General features: G+C 46.3%; 1 protein-coding gene across 1 annotated transcript in view; it reads left to right on the forward strand.

Annotated features, from left to right (window-relative positions):
- The first annotated feature begins 2,032 nt into the window (after positions 1-2,032).
- CSPG4 (chondroitin sulfate proteoglycan 4) overlaps positions 2,033-19,250 on the forward strand; it is an 82,752-nt gene continuing 65,534 nt past the window's right edge. Inside the window, exon 1 of the mRNA XM_019504440.1 lies at positions 2,033-2,230. Within this exon, the coding sequence (XP_019359985.1) occupies positions 2,137-2,230 (94 nt within the window). The 5' untranslated portion in view covers positions 2,033-2,136. The remainder of the gene's footprint in view (positions 2,231-19,250) is intronic.

A 19,250-nucleotide genomic window follows, 5' to 3' on the forward strand; every position in this document is an offset into this window, starting at 1 on the left:
TGAAAGGGACCTTGGGGTTATGGTTGATCACAGGATGAACATGAGACACCAGTGCAATGCTAAAGTCAACAGAACTAATAGCACACTGGGATGCATATGGGCACTGCACTTCAAAAAAGACATGAAAGGGTCCAGAGAAGGGCCACAAAAATGATTAAGGGCCTGGAAGACAAACCTTATGAAGAAAGACTAAGGGATCTGGGACTGTGCAGCCTGGGAAAGAGAAGACTGAGTGGGCACTAGGTGAGCAAGGAACAACAGTTTCCCTACCTGGCACTGTGCCAGGGGATTGGTGCACCACATAAGGAATGCTTGGCACAGAACCAGGGGACTGGACAATTTGGGATAAGAAAAGTTACAAAAGTGATGGACAAACAAATGAACACCTGTGTTTTGTGTTGCCACCCTCAGGAGACAGGAGCAACCTTGGAATTCTTGTTTGAACAACGGGGAATCCAGAAACTAACATCCCACACACCCAGCAGAGGTTCTGAGGCCGGTAAGACTGAAGGTCATTGTTGCAAGGTCTGAAGAAACCACTTGCCAGGTCATATTATGAAGAGGAAACTTGTAATAAAGCCTAGGGATTAGTATTAAAGTTCACTTGATACCACATCGGACAAGTTGCTTTGTCAATCACTGGAGGGCTCTGGCAAAAAAAATTCTAGTAGTAACAATTACTACGTAGTAAGTATCACCATCTACAAATGCAGATGCTTACCACACCATAATTTGATCTAATCTTGAGTAAAGTTGCTACCTGTAAATACAAGCAGCAAATTTACTCTAGATTACTTACTGTGCAGTAGTGCATGTGTAGATGCCTGACTAAGAGTAAATGTACTCCCTGTCTGCCGGGGGCAAGAGATTGCTCCTTGCCCCTGGGAGCTACCTGCTGCCAAGGCAACCTCTGCCACCAGAGCTGGGGCAGGGACTATGTCTCCCAGCCCCTACTTCATGACTGGGGAGTGGGGACTGGGAGATCCTTATCTCCCAGACCTGCAGTGTGGGGCCCAGGCTAGGAGATCCTTATCTCCCACCCCAGGCCCTGGCAGCAGGCAGTTCCTGGGAGCAGGGAGCAATGTTCCAGCCGTCACAGGGAGACAGCTGTACCCATGCTTCCTGCCAACCCCTGAGCTACCACTAGGGGGAACCTAGAGCTCCCCCTGGCTGCTGCAGGGGCCTGGTACAGGGCCACAGGAAGTAGGAGCAGTCTGCTGCTAGGAGCAGGAAATCTGTTCCCGCATCCCTGCATGTGTAGGTGTGCTCAGGAGAGTTTACTCTAGGGTATTTTACTCTAGAGTAAACTGCTCCCAGATTATTTGCATGTGTAGACACTCCCACTATGCCATGATGTGAGATCATCCTTTTTTTTAAATTATTTTAGCCCTCAGCGTATGACACTAGCTAAAACCTTTGTGAACTAGGCTTCTGAAGCATGTGGGGAAAAGGCTGGGAACTCTGGAGAAACAAAACAAACACAAGCCTCTATTTTGCTATTAGTACCAGTCCTCATATGCTTTTTTTTTCTGGTCAGCATGGGAAGGGGGTATCACTTTCCACTCAGGCCTCTTCTGATTGATATGAATCTGAATTTGGGACATGTACTCCTGCTCTCTAGTCAGTCTCCTTAGCATCACTCCAGGGACACTCCATCTCTCAGCGATGTCAGACTCAGTGTAACACTCCTGGTAGGTCCAAGGGGATCTTTCAGGTAAAACAGGACTTCCCCTCCTCCCAGGCATGTCTTATTCCTACCTCAGCAACCAAACAGCAGTGAGACATCATATAGTCCCTGGCTTCAGGCTTGGGCAGCCCAGAAAAACCATGGAGGAAGAAAGAATCTTTCCCTACTAAAAGGAGTAAGAGAATATTTGGGGGTGGGATGCAATCATGAGGCAGTAGCCCTTTAAGAAGAACCAACTTGTAATCTGAGAATTGCCTGTTTTAACCCAGCCAGATTTGTGACTGGTGGGAAAGTCAGAAGGTCCCTCCCTCAGCAGCAGTTTATTAAATATAGTAGTAGCGGAGCCCTCAACTGAAAACAGATAGGCTCTGTCTGAGGCTGTGCCTCCCTTGCCTTCCCCTCTCGCAGCGTGGGGAACACTGGCTGCTGGTCCACTCTAGGTCTACACCATGGGGTCCAGCACTCTTTCCCCAGCCCTCCTGCTGCCACTTCTCCAGCTTGGCTTCCAGATGTTGGCTCTACATGCAGACCCTGGGCCTGGAGGTAAGTCTCCCGCTTGTACTGTTGCAGCTTTCAGAAAGATGACTGGGGAATACAGAGCTCAAGTCCCAGAGAGAGACACAGATAGACCTGGGGTCAGTCAGTGACCAGAGGAGAGGCAAGGTTATGAGTAAGATTACGAAGCAAGGTTATGAGCAAGATTAGCCCTCAGACCTGCATAGTTCAGTGCTGAAACCCTGGCTGCGGGCTGGAGAAGGGATGAACTCAGATTTGTCTCAAAGCCCAGACAGTCCAAACACTGGGACAGCAGCTGCAGGGAGCAAATAAGGAGACTGGTTACAAGACCATCTCCTTATATCCCCCCTCCCAACACAGGCACAACAGCACTGGGAATGATGGGGGTAGTGATTTCAAACCAGCCAGAACTGGGCAGGAAATCAGAAGGAACAGTTTCTGAGTGATAAAGTCTCAGCCCTGTGCTGCCTCTGACTGGGATTAAACAGATGAGGTGCTTGTTTTAAACCAGGGATTTTGTTTATGTTGGAGACTAGGAAGTATTTTGGATGGGGAAGTAAAGGGGTCATGGCAGTCATGGTCTCTGAAGAAGCCAATCTTTAGCAAATAGGCTGTACTAGGTTCACTGGTGTTGAATGCATGTCAACCGCAAATTCTGCCATTGGAATCAATAGGTTTGGGTTCAGTCCTGTGGGGTCCTTGATTTTTGCCTCTATTTGCTGTCAGTGAGAAAGCCTCCAATCCCTAGGCAGCCCCCAGCTCACATGTACCCTGCTTCCCTATGGCAAGGATGCCAGCTACACACCAAATATGTGAGACACCCTTATGCTCTGCAGTTCTGATGTGCCCCCTTCCTCCAGGGGCCCCCCAGCCATCACAGCACATCTGTCTGGGACAGCAGCCATATGCTGAGCAGTGGCCCATTTTCCCATGCTCATCCAACCCATGCACCCCTATGCCCTGCAGCACAACTCTGTGGGGGCACTGACCGGAGAGCAGGCAGGTGATGTGCCCAAGTGCCTTCCAACTGCCAGGTGCCCCCATGCCCCACAGCACTGCTCTGTATTGCTCCACACCCTCATGTAGTTGGGGAGGACCCTCTCTGTGCCCTGCGGCAAATCGCTAGCATTGCTGGGAGCTGAATGTTAACCTACCCCATGTTTCTGCTCCTGCCCTGCCCATCTGCCCTTGGCCAAGGCAGGGCGGGGATGTCACTGGGAGAGACAAGATGCTTTGGAAGTGAATGCTCTTCCCGCTTTGCAGATAGCACCACACTGCTAGGATAGAGCATCCATACATTGTCGGTATCTCATTAGAGAGGCCAGTATGGGAGCAGCACACCCAGGCCTCTGTCCATGTTTGGGCTTGAAGCTTGAAGGCTGACACCGCAGCCAGGTTTGCAGCCAGCTCCTGTCCAAAGTACAGCTCCTTGCTACCGCCAGTAACAGATGAGGGATGCAGTGTTTGTGCACTTTTGGTTTACATCCAGGACTCAGCTTTGCCCATCCTGCAGTGATGGGATGCACAGAATCAGTTTCTCATGCATAGCTGCTCTGATTAAGTGGTGATGGACATTGGTACAGAAGTCTAGGTACATACATAGCTTGTATCTACATTGGAGAGGCAGGCTGCGTATGTGGTAGGTATGTGCACCTTTCAGTCTCTAGATAAATCAGCAACAAGGAGTCAGGGCTGGGAAGTATCTTCTGTCCCTCAGAGAAGGGTGTGCCTCTAGTTCAAGGCTGAGGTGCTTGAATAGGAGCAGCAAAATGAAATGCTTCCACCTCATCCAATGTGATCTGGGCAGTAGGAGACAGCCAGCTGTGCAGAAGGCGAGGGACTGATTCAAGTCCCAGTGACTAGGGACTACGGAGGGCTTGGAACAGTGAAAGATACACAAGGAATGAACCAGTCTGTGTTCAGCCAGAAAGGGTTACTGTAGGGCACAGGATAGGCGGCAACACAGAGCACTGATTTATAATTCTTTTCCCTTATGAAGTGGCCAGGCTTTACCACACACTGCTTGGCACAGCCGAGACTTGCTGGTGTTCCCTGCTTCATCATGCTGCTCAGTGATCCCGCTACTTAAATTCCACCCTCCTTCTTGCTGTCTTTTCCCCTTCACCCTCATCTCTGCCCAGACAGTCATAAATCCAGAAACAGACAGTTGCCAGTCTTAACCTCCGGGGGATTCCCTCATGCCAGCCTCACCCTCTTCTGGACTGGACCATTGGCATCAGACTAATGCTTCAATATTGAACACCTCCAGCCCTTCCTCTCCTGACTCCACTGCTGTGTCCCACCCCTTCCTTCTCCATTCACAAGGGTGACCTATTAGGAGATGCTTTCCTTGTCTTACTGGCTTAGGTGCTTGGGGACAGCCGTCATGGTCACATGGTGCTGTCTGTACTCCCTGACTGAATGGCTAAGCTTTTACACACAGGAGTTACCAAGAGCCCTTATTTCACAAAGGCAGATGGAGCAGAGGCTATTACTCAGTGGCTCATCCAGCTTTCACGAGGACATCTTTTTCATGGGTGTCACTCTGGGCCCTGTGGACTTCAATATACTCCTGTGCTCTGTGGTGTCAGGGTACCAGGCAGAATACAAGCAATAAAGAGTCCTAGCACATGATAGTAGGGTGGCAGGATCAAGGCGTCTGTGTTCATCATGGAATGAGATAAACAAAGATTTTGCTGTAAGAAGCCTAAGTGCAAGACAGAGGCGGAGTTGGGGTGTTTGTAATAGAATGAGATAAACAGGGTAAATAATTTATAAAGCAAACAAACACTTAGTCATTTCACCAATCACTACCTCCTCCACCCACCCCAAAGCCCTGTGGGTCTAGACTGTGACCGTATCCGCCTTACTTGACCAGGCACACGTTAGTAACCATTCTGAAAGCTCCACTCTCCGCAGGGCCCAGGACTAGCAGATGAATGCAGGAGGAGGGGGTAGGCAACAGATAAGAAACAGCCTTAAACAATTATGAGGATCCTGCAAGCTGAATGCTTCTTCCAGACACATGGCACAGAGTCTACTGCATTCCAAGCTATATGAGCCCTGGTCAAGGCAAAGTCCAACCCCAAGCTGTCCTGCATCTGTAGGATTCTCTAGACAGATTATCTAGGCAATAGTTATGAGGGCATTCACAGGGGTACATGGCAGGAGAGCATCCAAAGCACCAACTGGGGTCAGGGGAACACCTCAGTAACAGAGGTGTCCCAGGGAATAGGATCCTAGACCAACAAAGACTGCTCTGCCATGCCCCCCACCACAGCTTTGCAGTCCTTCTCATGGTGAGCAATGCTTTCCTCTGCCTTTCAGCAGCCCTGCTACAGCCTGGGTGAGAGGTCCCATTCCAGGCCCCTCAGGCAGTTTGCCTGTACAATTTATTGTCTTCTCCTCTTTCCCATCTCAGAGGAGAGCGAGCATGGGCTGGAGGTGACCAGGAAGGCCAGCCAGAAGAGGAGCCCCCTGTCACTGCTCCTCCAAATTCCTGCTTTCTGTCTCCCCACACTCACTCAGCATTTTTGCCTGAAGAAGGAGGCTTGCAACTGGCTGCAAGAGTAAAAATTTCCACTTTTAAAGAACACTTTGTCCCAACAAAGATAGCTTCACTTCTCAGGGAGCTGCACTGACTCTGCAATGGCTCTCCTGGAGCAAAGACAAGCTCCCAAGGCAGCAGTGAATCATGAGTTCCCAGCATGTATACCCAAGCTGTGGGATTTGCAAAACATTTTCTGAGTACTCAGAGTACTGAATTACACAAACTCATAGCATGCACTGAACCAGTCTTGGTGCTTTTCTTCTTAAGGCTATCAGAAAATCAAGTGTTTTGCTGTTTAACCAGCACTTCCTTCTATTGGTATTTAGATGCTTTCCATGTCTCCTTCCTGATCTGTTCATTTAGCCTTCCTTAAAATTTAATCCAACCCTACAATGGCTTTGCTTGCTAGTGCAAACCAAAACACCTTATCCTCCTCATTTGAGAGGACTTCATGTCTGTCTCTAAATTTGACTATTTGACTTCCACTTCTGCCTGTCTCCAAATATTCAACTATCTTGTTTTCTGTGTTGCTGGTAAGAAATCAACAAGTATGTTCTCATCACATCATTTTTAAAGATATGAACTCTTTCCATTTTTTCCAGCATTTGTACTGGAGATTTTCAATTTTTAAAAGAAAAAGAATACCTTCAGTTCTCAACTTTTGAAAACTGAACAATTTGGGAGTTTAGTTGAAAAATGAGAACATTTTGAAAAACATTTTTTACAGAAAACATTTTAATGTGGGGAAAAGCCATTTTTTTCTCTTATTTTCTTTAATAAAATTTTTCAACCAGCTTCAATCTTCTCCTTCCTAACTATTTTCTTCAGTTGAACCTCCTGATTTCATACTCCAAAGGTAACCACCAATAAGCACTGTTTTTTGCTTGGTCCTGGATGGGTACTCAGAAAGGTTCCAACATGTTCAGAAAAGATTCTTACCCTCCCTGATCCTTTTCATGAGAAGCATGTGCTCCTCCAGTAATGCAGTCCTCTCCATAACTGTCCACTGCAAACTGTCTTAGAATCATAGAAAATCAGGGCTGGAAGGGACCTCAGGAGGTCATCAAGTCCAACCCCCTGCTCAGAGGAGGACCATCCCCAACTATATTGTTCCATTGTTGAGCCAGACCTTAAAAACCTCCAAGGATGGAGATTACACCACCTCTCTAGGTAACCTGTTCAAGTGTTTCACCACCCTCCAGTAAGAAAGTTTTTCCTAATATCCAACCTAAACCTCCCTTGCTGCAACTTGAGGCGGTTGCTCCTTGCTCTTGTCATCTGCCACCACTGAGAACAGTCTAGCTCCATCTTCCTTTGAACCCCCCTTCAGATAGATGAAGGTTACTATTAAATTCCCTCTCAGTCTTCTTTTCTGTAGTCTAAATAAGCCCAGTTCCCTCAACTTCTCATCACAAGTCAGGTGCTCCAGCCCCTGAACCACTTTTGTTGCCCTCTGCTGGACTGTCTCCAACTTGTTGACATCCTTTCTATAGTGGGAGACCCAACACTGGACACAGTACTCCAGATGTGGCCTCACCAGTGCAAAAAAGAACAGAATAATCACTTCCCTTGATCTGCTGGCAACGCTCCTATTAATGCACCCCAGTATGCTGTTAGCCTTCTTGGCAACAAGGGCACGCTGCTGACTTATATCATCTTATTGCCCACTGTAAACCCCAGAGCTGTTGCTTAGCCAGTCAGTCCCCAGGGTGTAGCCGTACATAGGAGTCTTCTGTCCTAAGTGCAGGACTTTGCACGTGTCCTTATTGAACTTCATGAGATTTCTTTTGGCCCAGTCCTCCAATTCATTTGTCTAGGTCACTCTGAATCCAAACCCTATCCTCCAGTGTATCTACTGCACCCCCCAGCTCGGTGTCATCCACAGACTTGCTCAGGGTGCACTCCATTCCACCTTCCAGATCATTAAATGAAAATATTGAACAAAACTGGCACCAAGACTAACTTCTGGGGCACTCCACTTGATACCAGTTGCCACCTAGACATTGAGCCATTGACTACTATCCATTGAGCCCAACAATCCAGCCAGCTTTCCATCCACCTTACAGTCCATTCATCTAACCCATACTTCCTCAGCTTCCTTGCAAGAATGCTGTGGGAGACAGTATCAAAAGCCTTGCTAAAATCAAGGTATATCATGTTCACTGTTTTCCCCATATTCACAGAGCCAGTCATCTCATCATAGAAGGCAATCACGTTGGTCAGGAATGATTTGCCCTTGGTGAATCCATGCTGACTGTTCCTAATCACCTTCTTCTCCTCCAAGTGCTTAGGAATGGATTATTTGAGGACCTGCTCCATGATTTATCTGGGGACCAAGGTGAGGCTGACTGGTCTATAGTTCTCTTGATCTTCCTTCTTTGCTTTCTTAAAGATGGGCACTATATTTGCCCTTTTCCAATCATCCAGGACCTCCCTGATCACAACAGGTTTTCAAAGATAATGGCCAGTGGCTCTGCAATCACATCAGCCAACTCCCTTAGCACTCTCAGATGCACCGCATCCAGCTCCATGGACTTGTACACATTCCCCTTTTCTAAATAGTCTCTAACCTCTTCTTTCACCACTGAAGTCTGCTCATCTTCTCCCCAAACTGTGCTGTCTGGTGCAGCAGTCTGGGAACTGACCTTGCCTGTGAAGACAGAGGTAAAAAAAGGGCATTCAGGCCTTTTCCTCATCATCTGTTTTCTACCCCTTTGTTTTTCACTCACCAGAATCTGGTAACTGGCACGCTAATGGGGAAATTTTCTTTCTCTTCTGCTTTGATAATGAATAAAATGGTTTCCCTTCCATCTGACCCCAACCTTTATATGCTAGACAGAAATTAACCAAGCAAGGCCATTACCAGTGTCTTTTTCCAAAATGGCTCTAGTGTTCCTTTGGCACTCACTTTAGATGTTTCACAGTACAAACACTCTTATTGTTTCCAAAAAATACAAGATCTCCAGACTGCTCCATCCAGCTTTGTACATACCAAGCAAGTTTAGTCAGTGTTTCTCACTTTTCCAGGCAAGTGCTACTAGCTTCAAACTTCCACAGAGATTGTCTTGTCCGCTTCTCCCAGCTTGTCCATTAAATGGGAGAGAATGGGTGGAAGGCATTGTTGACTGGGAAAGGAGACTTGAAGGTTTAGTTATGGCAGAAAGCAGTGTATTCCTTGGATATTTTTGGGCCCTTTCCAATTTGATGTCAAAGTACGAGTAGAGTGCATTTGATCCCTCAAATATACAAAAGGCCAAATCCTCAGCTGCTGTAAATTGGGGTCCATGGAACGATGTAGAGTTACACCTACTGAGGATCTGGGCCAAAGAACTTATGCCAGTTCCAGGCCCTTATTCCTAGAACTGACTGAGACCTGTTTCATGTTGTTCCCAAGCACAGGAAACAAAGGTTACTTTATACCAGTTTTGTGGCTCCCTAGCTTGGGCTATCTGGGAGCCAGGGCAGGTCCCAAGCAAACCCACTCTAATAAGACACCCAACTTCCAACAGCATGAGGGGCTATTCTAGCATCTGAGGATGGTTGGAGCACAGAGCCCTAGCCATGCTCCCTGACAGACCAGCAAAGAGGGATGGCATTCAGCCAGCCATGTCAGCTCCATAACAACTAGGGGTCCACCACGGCAGGAAATACCTCACTGACTGCATAAACCAACACTAGAGCCCCTTTTTGGTGCAAGCACAAAGGGGACCTTAATAGAGCTAGTTTGTGGCTCTGAGAATCAAATATTGGTACAACCCCTCTATAGACTTTCCCCCCTGCCCAGTTTCTGCCTACATATGGTTACAAGCCTGTAGTGTGCCATGCCTTGAGTTAGGACAGGAGGATGAAGAATGGACATGTTTAGAAGCATGGACCATGTTTAGCTAGTCAAGGCAGCGCCTCTGCTCTGGATCCTGGGCATTCTGCCCATTACAAAATGGAAAGAGTCGTTGCATGTTTCAAAAAAACACTTGTAAACTTTTGCTCTTGAAATGTAACAGTGATGTTTTAGTAAACTGTTTTTAAATTGAAGGAATGACTGTTAGCAAGGCCACACATACACTGAATTCCCTTTTCTTCTATTTCTTTCTTGCTGAATTTTTTTAACAAGTGCAGACAAGGGAGGAAAAATCTTGATGATGAAACAGGCAACCCTAGATAGCTATACACTAAATTCATACTGCGCCTCCCAGAAGAAATGAATCTCAGTGGGGCAGCAGAGGAAGGCTTCTAATGCCCAAGAAAAGTATCTAGATAAATTGCTTCCACTGTACCTCCCGTATCAGAGTCCTGGTTCTATACGGTTCTTCACTCTTTGAGATTTAGGCCCTGAATTTCAGAAGGTTTCATGCCCAGCAGAGATGCACCGATACATGACTGCAGGAGTGCAAGATAACTTGCCTACATGTCTGCCCACAAGTCTTTGTACATTGTGGCTGGGTGTGTGGAAATATGAACATCCATTTTTCACACCCAGAATTTTGGCTTATATATTTAAAGTCACTGTATCAAGCCCCACCTTGTTGATGGTCATACAACCCAAGTGACTTCAATTAAATTGACTGGGTGTAACAGAGGGCAGAATTTGTAGCACAATGTATACAAAAAGGATGATTTTAGTTAATCATTGGGCTGAGGTCATTCCTTCTGAAGCAAAGTTGCCCTGTTCTTCTTAGCTGTTAGGAAGTTCCAAAATTGTCCTGAATTCATATTCTTCATTTTCAACCAGTCTGTATGTCACTTCTACATCAGTTCTACCCTTTCACCATCCCACTCAGAACCCCTTCTGTGTGAAGAACGCCTAAATAGTTGGACATCCCCAAATGCATGAACATTAATAGGAACTGGGCAATCAGAACCTTTATGCTGGTGGCCTCAACAGTCAGCACAAATGAAACAATGAGCCAGCAGTTTATCAGTGGCAAAATAACATAGTTTGAAACAATCCCAAAATATGAGAAGACAACAGGTCTTTGGGTGCTTTAAATACATCAACATCAATGGAACAAGACTGATGTCTTCTGAATGAGGATATCTGATGGTTGACACAGTGAACTCATCTACATATGATGCTACGTCGCCATAGTGATGCGGTACGGTGATATAGCATCCAACCAGCATCATAGGTGTCTACAAGCCACTACTTTGCCACAGCAGTGCACTCCCCCATTATAATGCGGTGCTACAGCAAAGTAGCTGCTAAAAATAACCGTGCGCCACACATATGGCACAGTACAGGCAGTTACTGGGAAGCAAGGCACAGTAACAATGTTGCCATAGGGCAATGTGTAGACATGCCCAGTATGAGGTAAACCTTAAGGAAAATTTGGTAAGAATTAGAGTTAGACCCAACTTCAAAGTCCCGTTCTGTATCCGGTTGTAAAATCCCCAAAGTTCAAATGTACTTTGGCTGCATGCATTTAGTTTTCATTCTTCCACAATAATAACACTTAAACAGTGAAATACATGGCCAGTACACTGGTCTAGTGTACTGGACTTGGCAACCATATTTAGGTGAGAATCAAAGATGATTACATCAATGAAGAGAAGAAATGACCAGGACCCTTAACCAGCAAAACACCCATACCAGTTCTTGGTTCCAAGAGCATAATTAGTTTCAGCACTAGAGAATTTGCTTAATCAGGGCCCAAAGGACTCACCAAAGCCCTTTTTCAGCTAATTGGTTCTGCAGGAATGGCTGGTCTCACAGGTGGACAATTACCCTGCCACTGTGATCTCAGTGCCCTTCCTGTAGTTGGTTGGGACTAGCATGCCATCTGGCCTTTGTCTTTGAGAAGTTACTTCTAAATCTGAAGACTTCTCTAGTGATTTACCTAAGCAGTCAAGCTGGGACAAGATGTCCTGCCTTGCCTTATCTCTTAATGAAATCTGTGTAGATAAGCTAGAAGTTCCTCACTCAAAAGTCAATGTGATGATAGGTCTACCCCACCCTCCATTTGCCAATAGGTTAGCAACAAAGTACTTACAGTTTGGGGTTACTTCTGTGCTACTTTGGGAAATTAAATTATTTATTCATACTTTCTCTTTGCAAATTTCACCACATATTTTGAGGTCAAAGTTCCAAGCAGCTGGAAAAGTTTCCAGCTGATGGGAAAGAGCAGAGGAAAACTTTAAGAGGGGGAAGGAGAAGAATGCAAGCTGGTATCGTGGGAATCATGTAGGAATATGTTTGCCTCACTCTCATATTTAGCAACAGAAAGCTGCAGGCAAATCCACAATAAGCACATTCCTCAACGGGTGCAGGACAGGGTTAACTGAAGAATATAGTCACTAACATCAGGTTGAATGTCGGACAGTGAAGTAGTTTCATAGGCACACAAACAACCTTATCTGAGAGTCTTAATTCAGTCTGATGGCTTGACAAAATGAAAGCACAAGCCATTCACAAGAGGCAGAGAGAGGGTTGCTGCTCCTTGGGACTGTTTCCAACATCCCTTCCAGGTGGCCATAGAAATTCAGACTCAGGGTCTTCTTGTCCAGAGTTGAGACTCCTATACTGAATTCCATATTAGCACAATTGCAGGCTTCATTAACCTACATTTTGCACCTAGGATAGTCAGACTGGGATTTTCATACCTCACTGAACAGGACTCTGGGTCTGTCCCAAATGTCATGCAGTTACAGATTTCTTACACCCAATTAACCTTGGAATCAAGAGATACTGCATTTAGAGCAATACTATTATCTCTCTGGCGCACACAGCTCTGAGCAGGATTCCATGGAGCTGACCCTGATTGTACTGATATGTTATTATTACATGTATCACCAAACTGGCTTCAAGGGTGGTCTTCACACCATGAGCAAATGGCAGAGCTGATTGATGCAATGGCACATTTTAAAAACTCATTACAGCACTGTGATGCTATGCTGCAGCTGTGAAATGTGCATGACGCATCACTGTGCCTCAAATAGATTCAGGACTCTATCGTTGGTTTATGAGCCAGCCCATGCAGCACAGCCCCATGACAAGGAGAGAACTTAGGGGCATACCCAGTGGAGGCAATAGATGAATGGAAAGCTCTGACTCCATAAATACTGCAGATGCTTAAAGATGCCCCAGTCTTTATGAAAGGGCAAAACTGCAGTTTCAGGTCAACTGTGGTAACAGAATGTTTACCAAACTAACCTAGTAATAGTTTAATGCTTGTTCATGATTTTTCAGTTTAAATGTAATAGAAAAATGAGGAGACTAGAAACACGGCCACAATGTTTTGTAACTTCACTGAATAGGTCAAACCTGGGTTCAAGCTCAAACAGAGAAATGTTCTTATGAAGTGTATTTAGTTTGCAGCGCTTACATATCTGTCTTGTAGTCATTTCTTAATGCACAGGAACTAAAAACCACCTTACATAAAAGTCACATTAACAAGTTTATTTTGATCTCCGGGATTTTCAGCCCTCCTCATCACAGCAATGCAAGCAGTTCACTGTTGAACTACCAGCTCTTCCACTTGCAATGGATCATGGGGACCAAAAATGCAAGCATAATTTTTGCAGATGCGGCTTTTAGGAGTGTTTGCCTGTCTGTGAGAGTTTACTGCATACTTCCATGGGAGCATATTTTATATTTGTTTTTCTCTGGGGGTCTGTTAGAGATAGTCTGAGGCTGCAAAATTCCAACCCAGATATGGATCCAAGTTTCAAAAGCTCTGAGATTCACTGAGCTTGGTTTGTTCCATTTATTGCAAAATTTAGACCTGAGTTAGGGTCACCCTTGCATCTGCAAAACTAGGCGGGAAATTCCAGAGGAATTTGATTTTTGGGAAGTGAATTGTCAATGCATATTAAAGAAAGCGAATCACTGGCTGGAAAAGAGAACCATTAGCCCAGAGGTAGGTGCGAAGCAAACCGTGCGGAGAAGCTGGGGGAATACTGGGATGAGTGATGGAAAATGTGGCTGTACAGGTTCCAAGATAAAACATTGAGACACTCAGAAAAAAGCAGCATTTCCCAGACTACTCCAGAACCAAGCAGGTAAATGTCTCTGCTAGTATCAGACAAAAACTGGGCTCCCTCTTTACTAAATCATCTTGGAATAATTAATAGCTGTCACTTTCTTCACCTGGATGAAACAAAAATACACCCTCCCTCCCCCCAGTTGATGAAGGAACACACATTCTGGTCCCTCCTCATTCCCCATCCTAGACCCAGCAGAGTGACAAATTCATATTTTCCATCTTTCTACTTCTGTTGATCTGGGTGTGTCTTGTGTTGCAATTTCACTGAGGTCCATGCAATACCACTGAGTATTGCATTGTGCTGAGTGGTTGCTCTTGGCTTCCTGACAGATGGACAGTAGCAGGCAGACAGACAGAAAGCCACTTGAGATATGCCAAAAATATCACTCAGCAGAGAAAGCGAGAAGGATTGCAAAGACTCAGGGTGTGTACCAGCCTGGGAGGAGAACGGGCCCCAGCATGTGTCATCTGCTGAACAAAGAAAAAAAGGAACAATCCTGTACGTTCCATGTAGCTCAAAAGCCACAGAATGGTACCATGACTCATCCAGTTAATAAAGAGCTTTTATGGGCAATGAGTCAGTTGTAAATTTGAGCAAGAGAATATGGAGGGATTTTTTAATCCAAATGTTGTTTTTTATTTGTATGTTGGGTTGGAGGGAGGATGGAGGATTATAGGCTTTTTGTGGGGAAAAGGAGAAGTGCCTCATCACCACCAGACATGTATGCTCACAAGCACATAACTCATGGCTTCTCTCAACCACACTCCACTCTTCGGTTACTTGTGGAAGAAATGCTTTTTTTGTTGCTAATTCTGGGCTCTCTGAGTCACAGCCTCCCAGATGTTTGAAATAGATATCCTGGATATTTTAGCGGGGTGGGGGGGAACGATTCTGATTTTTTTTCTATCTTCAAGAAGGAGGATGGTCTGGTAGTTGAGGTCCATGTAACAACCTCCCTTCCCCATCCCAGAATGGTACCCATCTAGAGCGACTTTGAGAAGATGAGTTCAATTTCCAATTCTGCTACTGACGCTCTGGATGACCTTGAGCAAGCTATGGTTTTGTCAGTGTGGGGAACCTTTTTTGGAAGGAATAAGGTGTGAATTAAACCACTATAGTTGCACAAATGCTATCTGACTAATCCTATTCTGGTATAAGAAGGCCTTCTTTCAAATTAGTTTATGTTGCTTCTGAAGTAAAATGAGCTGTTCCCCTCAAAAGCCACTGTTATACTGGATCTAACCTATACATAATGTTTTATCCCTAGACATATGTCGGTAGGCAATATGATTTTCTTACCCATGCAGTTGGTAATATGCAGAAGGTAACATTATCACTACAGTCTGCAAAATGACTGCCTAACCTGCAGGCAGTCATTATGGTAAATATAAAGCTGCCTTGTACCAGGATAGCTTATTCCCATATGGAAACACCTTCACTGATATACAACATGTTTATATTGTTGTAGTTTTGCCTGCAGTGAGGGAGCTGAACCATTTTATCTATACTACTGTAGTCAAGTCGTACTACTTTTGTGAATAAGCCAATCCACATGACTGTATCTGGGAACCCAGCGGGTACAAGTGGCAAACCTTTCCCATGTAGACAAGGCTTTAATCATTCATACCAGCTCTGCATATAGGTGAAATACTCAGATTCTGTCTTGCACACCCACACTGAAGCCACATTACATACAGGTGAGTGACACTTGATGGTACAAGGCAGATATTTAGGAATACACAACTGTGTCCCCTTGACCTCTCTCTGCCTCCCTTACTCGCTCTGAAGCAAGGAATATGATACAGCCTGTTTGTCTCATCTAGGTAAGATGTTTGGGACAGGGACTGTCTCTGAGTGCATATGCAGCTCTAAGTACAATGGGGCAACGATCTTCACTGGGACTTCTAGGTCAGTGGTCTGTCCAAGCCTGGCAGCTTACTGGCCTTGCACAGCTCTGGCCTTCCAGGTTCTGTGGGCAGCAGCATGTAATGGAGCAATGTGGCTGGCAACACATCCAGCCGCCTTTGAATAATCAGGCATCCTAACACAGTTGGGTCAAGTGGTGGTGATTGTTGCATGAGTCAAGAGCAGGGCTTAAACTCATGTCTCCTGATCCATATAGACAGGAGCCTTGACTGCTCTACTGCCATGCCCCAATTGGGCTGCTAGGTACTATAATTATTATTATAGTTCTGTTATAATAGTTTCAATTTTCTGCCCAAATGACTCGCCCTTGCTTGATCACTTTCCAGATTTTCTCTCTCCTCCTGGGAAAAAAAGAGTAAAATGTCAGCTTATGATTCCAGACCAAACTCTACTCAGGAGTGAGTCTGTTGACTTCAATGGACAGCTCCTTCTGTGGATAGATTTGGCTCAGCACAAATGAACTGCCAGCATAAGTTTCCATCATCTTTCCCTCTGCTTTGCTGTCATCCACACCATCACCAAAAAAAACCCATTAGTGCAATCAAGTCAGATCACTGCAACCTTTTTACAGCTCCTGAGAAGGTGAATTTGAGGCTCATGACGAACAGAGGAAAAGGGTATTAAAATGATCCGGAGGATGTGAGTGATTCAAGTTTGCTTTACAGCTGCGAATGAACCATAAAACTGAAATTCTTCCTCAGCACCCCTCTAAAAATGACTCTTGGTACACGTGAGAACCAAGGGGATGGATGAGCTCCCAGCCCTGGGGGACTATGGAGGAATTTTCCGTTTCCCATCCCTGCCTGCCCCTCCCAGATAGAGAGATCCTCCTGGCTTTACTTCAGCAGTGTTTGGAGGTTTTATACATCCTGTCCCACAGAATCTCTGGGTCCAGTGTCATTTCCTCTGGGAACAGGGGCAGTGGGAGGCTGAGAGAAGAGGCTTTTTTGGCTGAGGTGGAGGTGGCTGAGAAAAACCATCTGCCCAGTCAGCAGCTCTGAGAGGGGATGTGGAGACTCACTTCCACACACCCACACACTCACACATCCAGGACTGACTGTGTATATATACATTAATCTTGCACTATAAATAGAGGGCGGGCAGTCATGCACTTATTTTCTCAATAAACATAAACTCCAGCCTTGATTCTCATAGAAAGAAAAGCTGGAGGGATAATGTATCCTGCTCCTGAGGGAGAAATCTCCCTCATGCAAAACCCCTAGAAAGACAGACAGGCAGGCAGGCAGAAATGCTAAATATTTTCTTTCTTTCTTATATTAAGCTACAGACATGACATCCAGTTTTCCACCAGGGTTATTCTTTCTTTATAGCACACATTGTTCCAGTAAGGCCAACAGGACATCAGCCCTGGGCACAAGTCGGTTAGTGCCAGCCACTGCTGCTGGCCCAGCCACTGCCATTGCCCATGACACAAAAACTGCTTGTTATACGTTTCCACTGTTCACTCCGGTGGCTTAAAGCAAAGCAAATGTGCCCCAGCGCCCCACCTCAGGCTGGCTGCGTAGCCTCGGTGCAGTCTCAGAGGTGCACGGTTCTAGAGGAAAGATTTGTGCTAAGCGGGGAGGATGCTGTGCATTATGGAAAGGAAAGGCCCCTTCCCTCTTCCTTTACTGACCGCACCAGATTCTGAAATTACGCACAGCAGGTTGTTCCTGTATGAGCTTCAAAAGCCACCTCACATGCCTGCCTCCTCTTTAAACACTTCTCTTTTCCTGTCCTGATTAAAGTTGATCAGTTCCCCCAGCATCCCAGTGCTGTGAAAACATTTTGTCCCAGGGTAGGCTTAGATGTGTGGACTCAGAGCCCCAGCTGGTTTAACCTGCCATTGCTCCACTTATTTCAGGGTAGAAATGCTAATATATCCCACTCTCCACTGGAGTTTAAACATCCCATTTATTCTACTCTTTGTCTCCTGACTTTGCTCTGCTCTTCATTTTCTTGTTATCCTGGCCTCTAAAGAAACCCTTACTCCCACTCCCAGAGATCTTGGTAAGGATTTTGAGCAGCTTAGGTCAAATAATCCATACCAGGGTTTCCCCTGGACACAGTGGGTGCTGGGAGAGGACTCTGTGTAGCCATCCAAGTAGGCTGATGTGAGAGGTAAAATGGGTGGTTTCATTCCAAGCTCCCACCCAACCTCCACATAGCCGCTCGAGGGCTGGAACGGCTCGCTTGGCTGTTTCAAGCAGAGGGGCAGTGGATGGGGCACTGGCAGTAGGGCACTGCCTGTGCGAAACAGCAGTGTTCTGCTTGGACATCCGTTTCGACAGAACGGTGTCTCATTTCAAGTTCTGTTTCATTTCCAAAACACTGTTCTGTTCTGTTTCGTCAAAACAGTGAAACTGTTTCGACGCTGTTTTGATGTTTCAATTGGGCTGGTGATGGGAACTCAGCCCAGCTCAGTTCCCCTCCCCAGCGCTGTGATTGGGCTTCAAGTGGCTGGGAACTTGAAGCGATTGGGCTTCAAGTGGCTGCACCGGGCTTCAAGCGGCTGGGAACCCTGCACTGGGCTGGGTTTCTAGTGGCTCACAGCCCCGTGGAACTCAGCCTGGTATCAGGAGGCAGAGCACAGCCCCAACTCTGCCCACCTCCTGCCACCAGGCTGAGCTGCATGGGGCTGGCTGAGCCCATCAGAGCACAGCCCAGCATCGGGAGGCAGGTAGAGCAGGCACTGCACTCTGATCATCTCCACCAGCCCCAGGGAGCGCAGCCCGGCAGCGGGAGGTGGGGAAAGCCAGAGCTGCACTTTACATGGGGCTGAGTCATATGGGGCTCCGTGGAGCTGCTGGGAGCACAGCCCTGGCTCTCCCCTGCCTCCCACCGCCTGGCTGGGCTGCTGCTTCGAAACTTGAAATGTTTCGAAACTTTCAAAATGTTTCGACTGGCCTCATTTTGTTTTCAGGCTGTTTCAAAGCCCTCTGTTTCATTTCGATTTCACTGTTTTGAGCTTGAAACGAGTTGAAACAGCATCAAAATGAAACAGCCAGCAAAATTTTGCGTAGCCCTACTGGCCGGGGGGCGGGGGACCGTAGTGCTACCCCTAGCTCTGCTGCTGATCTCCAGTGTGAAGATAAGTTTGGTGCTGTCAAAAAAGGCTGTTTACTTCCCCCCACACATACTCTTGTCCACACGGATTGTAAATTCCTGGTGTAGGGACTGTCTTGCTACATACAGCACCTAGCACAAGGGGACCCTGGTTCCCTGCTATTGCAGGGTCCTCAGGCACATGTGGCACCCTTTCATCATGCCTAGTCTCTGCATGTGGCACAGTGCAGCTTTCTGGTGTTTGCTGCTATAGGGTGTTTTGTGGGTGTGGTGTGTAGGAGAGCCTGAAGCGGATAGTCTTATTGCCCATCCTGGGGAAATTTCAAGACAGATGCCTGAAATCACAAGGAACTGGGCTTGCTGACCCAGGAAGTCTCTTCCAGTCCTACTTCTCTCTGTTCTGAGTGCTTGTTTCCATTGTTATGTATCTATAAAACATCCTGAGTCTCCTTTGAAGAGTCTCTGGGGTTCCATGAAATGCATGCTTCTCCCTTTCCCTACCTTTGATCTGGCTAGCCATTTGCA

This window comes from Gavialis gangeticus, unplaced genomic scaffold (assembly GCF_001723915.1).
Source record: "Gavialis gangeticus isolate Ggan-Ray unplaced genomic scaffold, GavGan_comp1, whole genome shotgun sequence".
NCBI classification, from domain to species: Eukaryota; Metazoa; Chordata; order Crocodylia; family Gavialidae; genus Gavialis; species Gavialis gangeticus.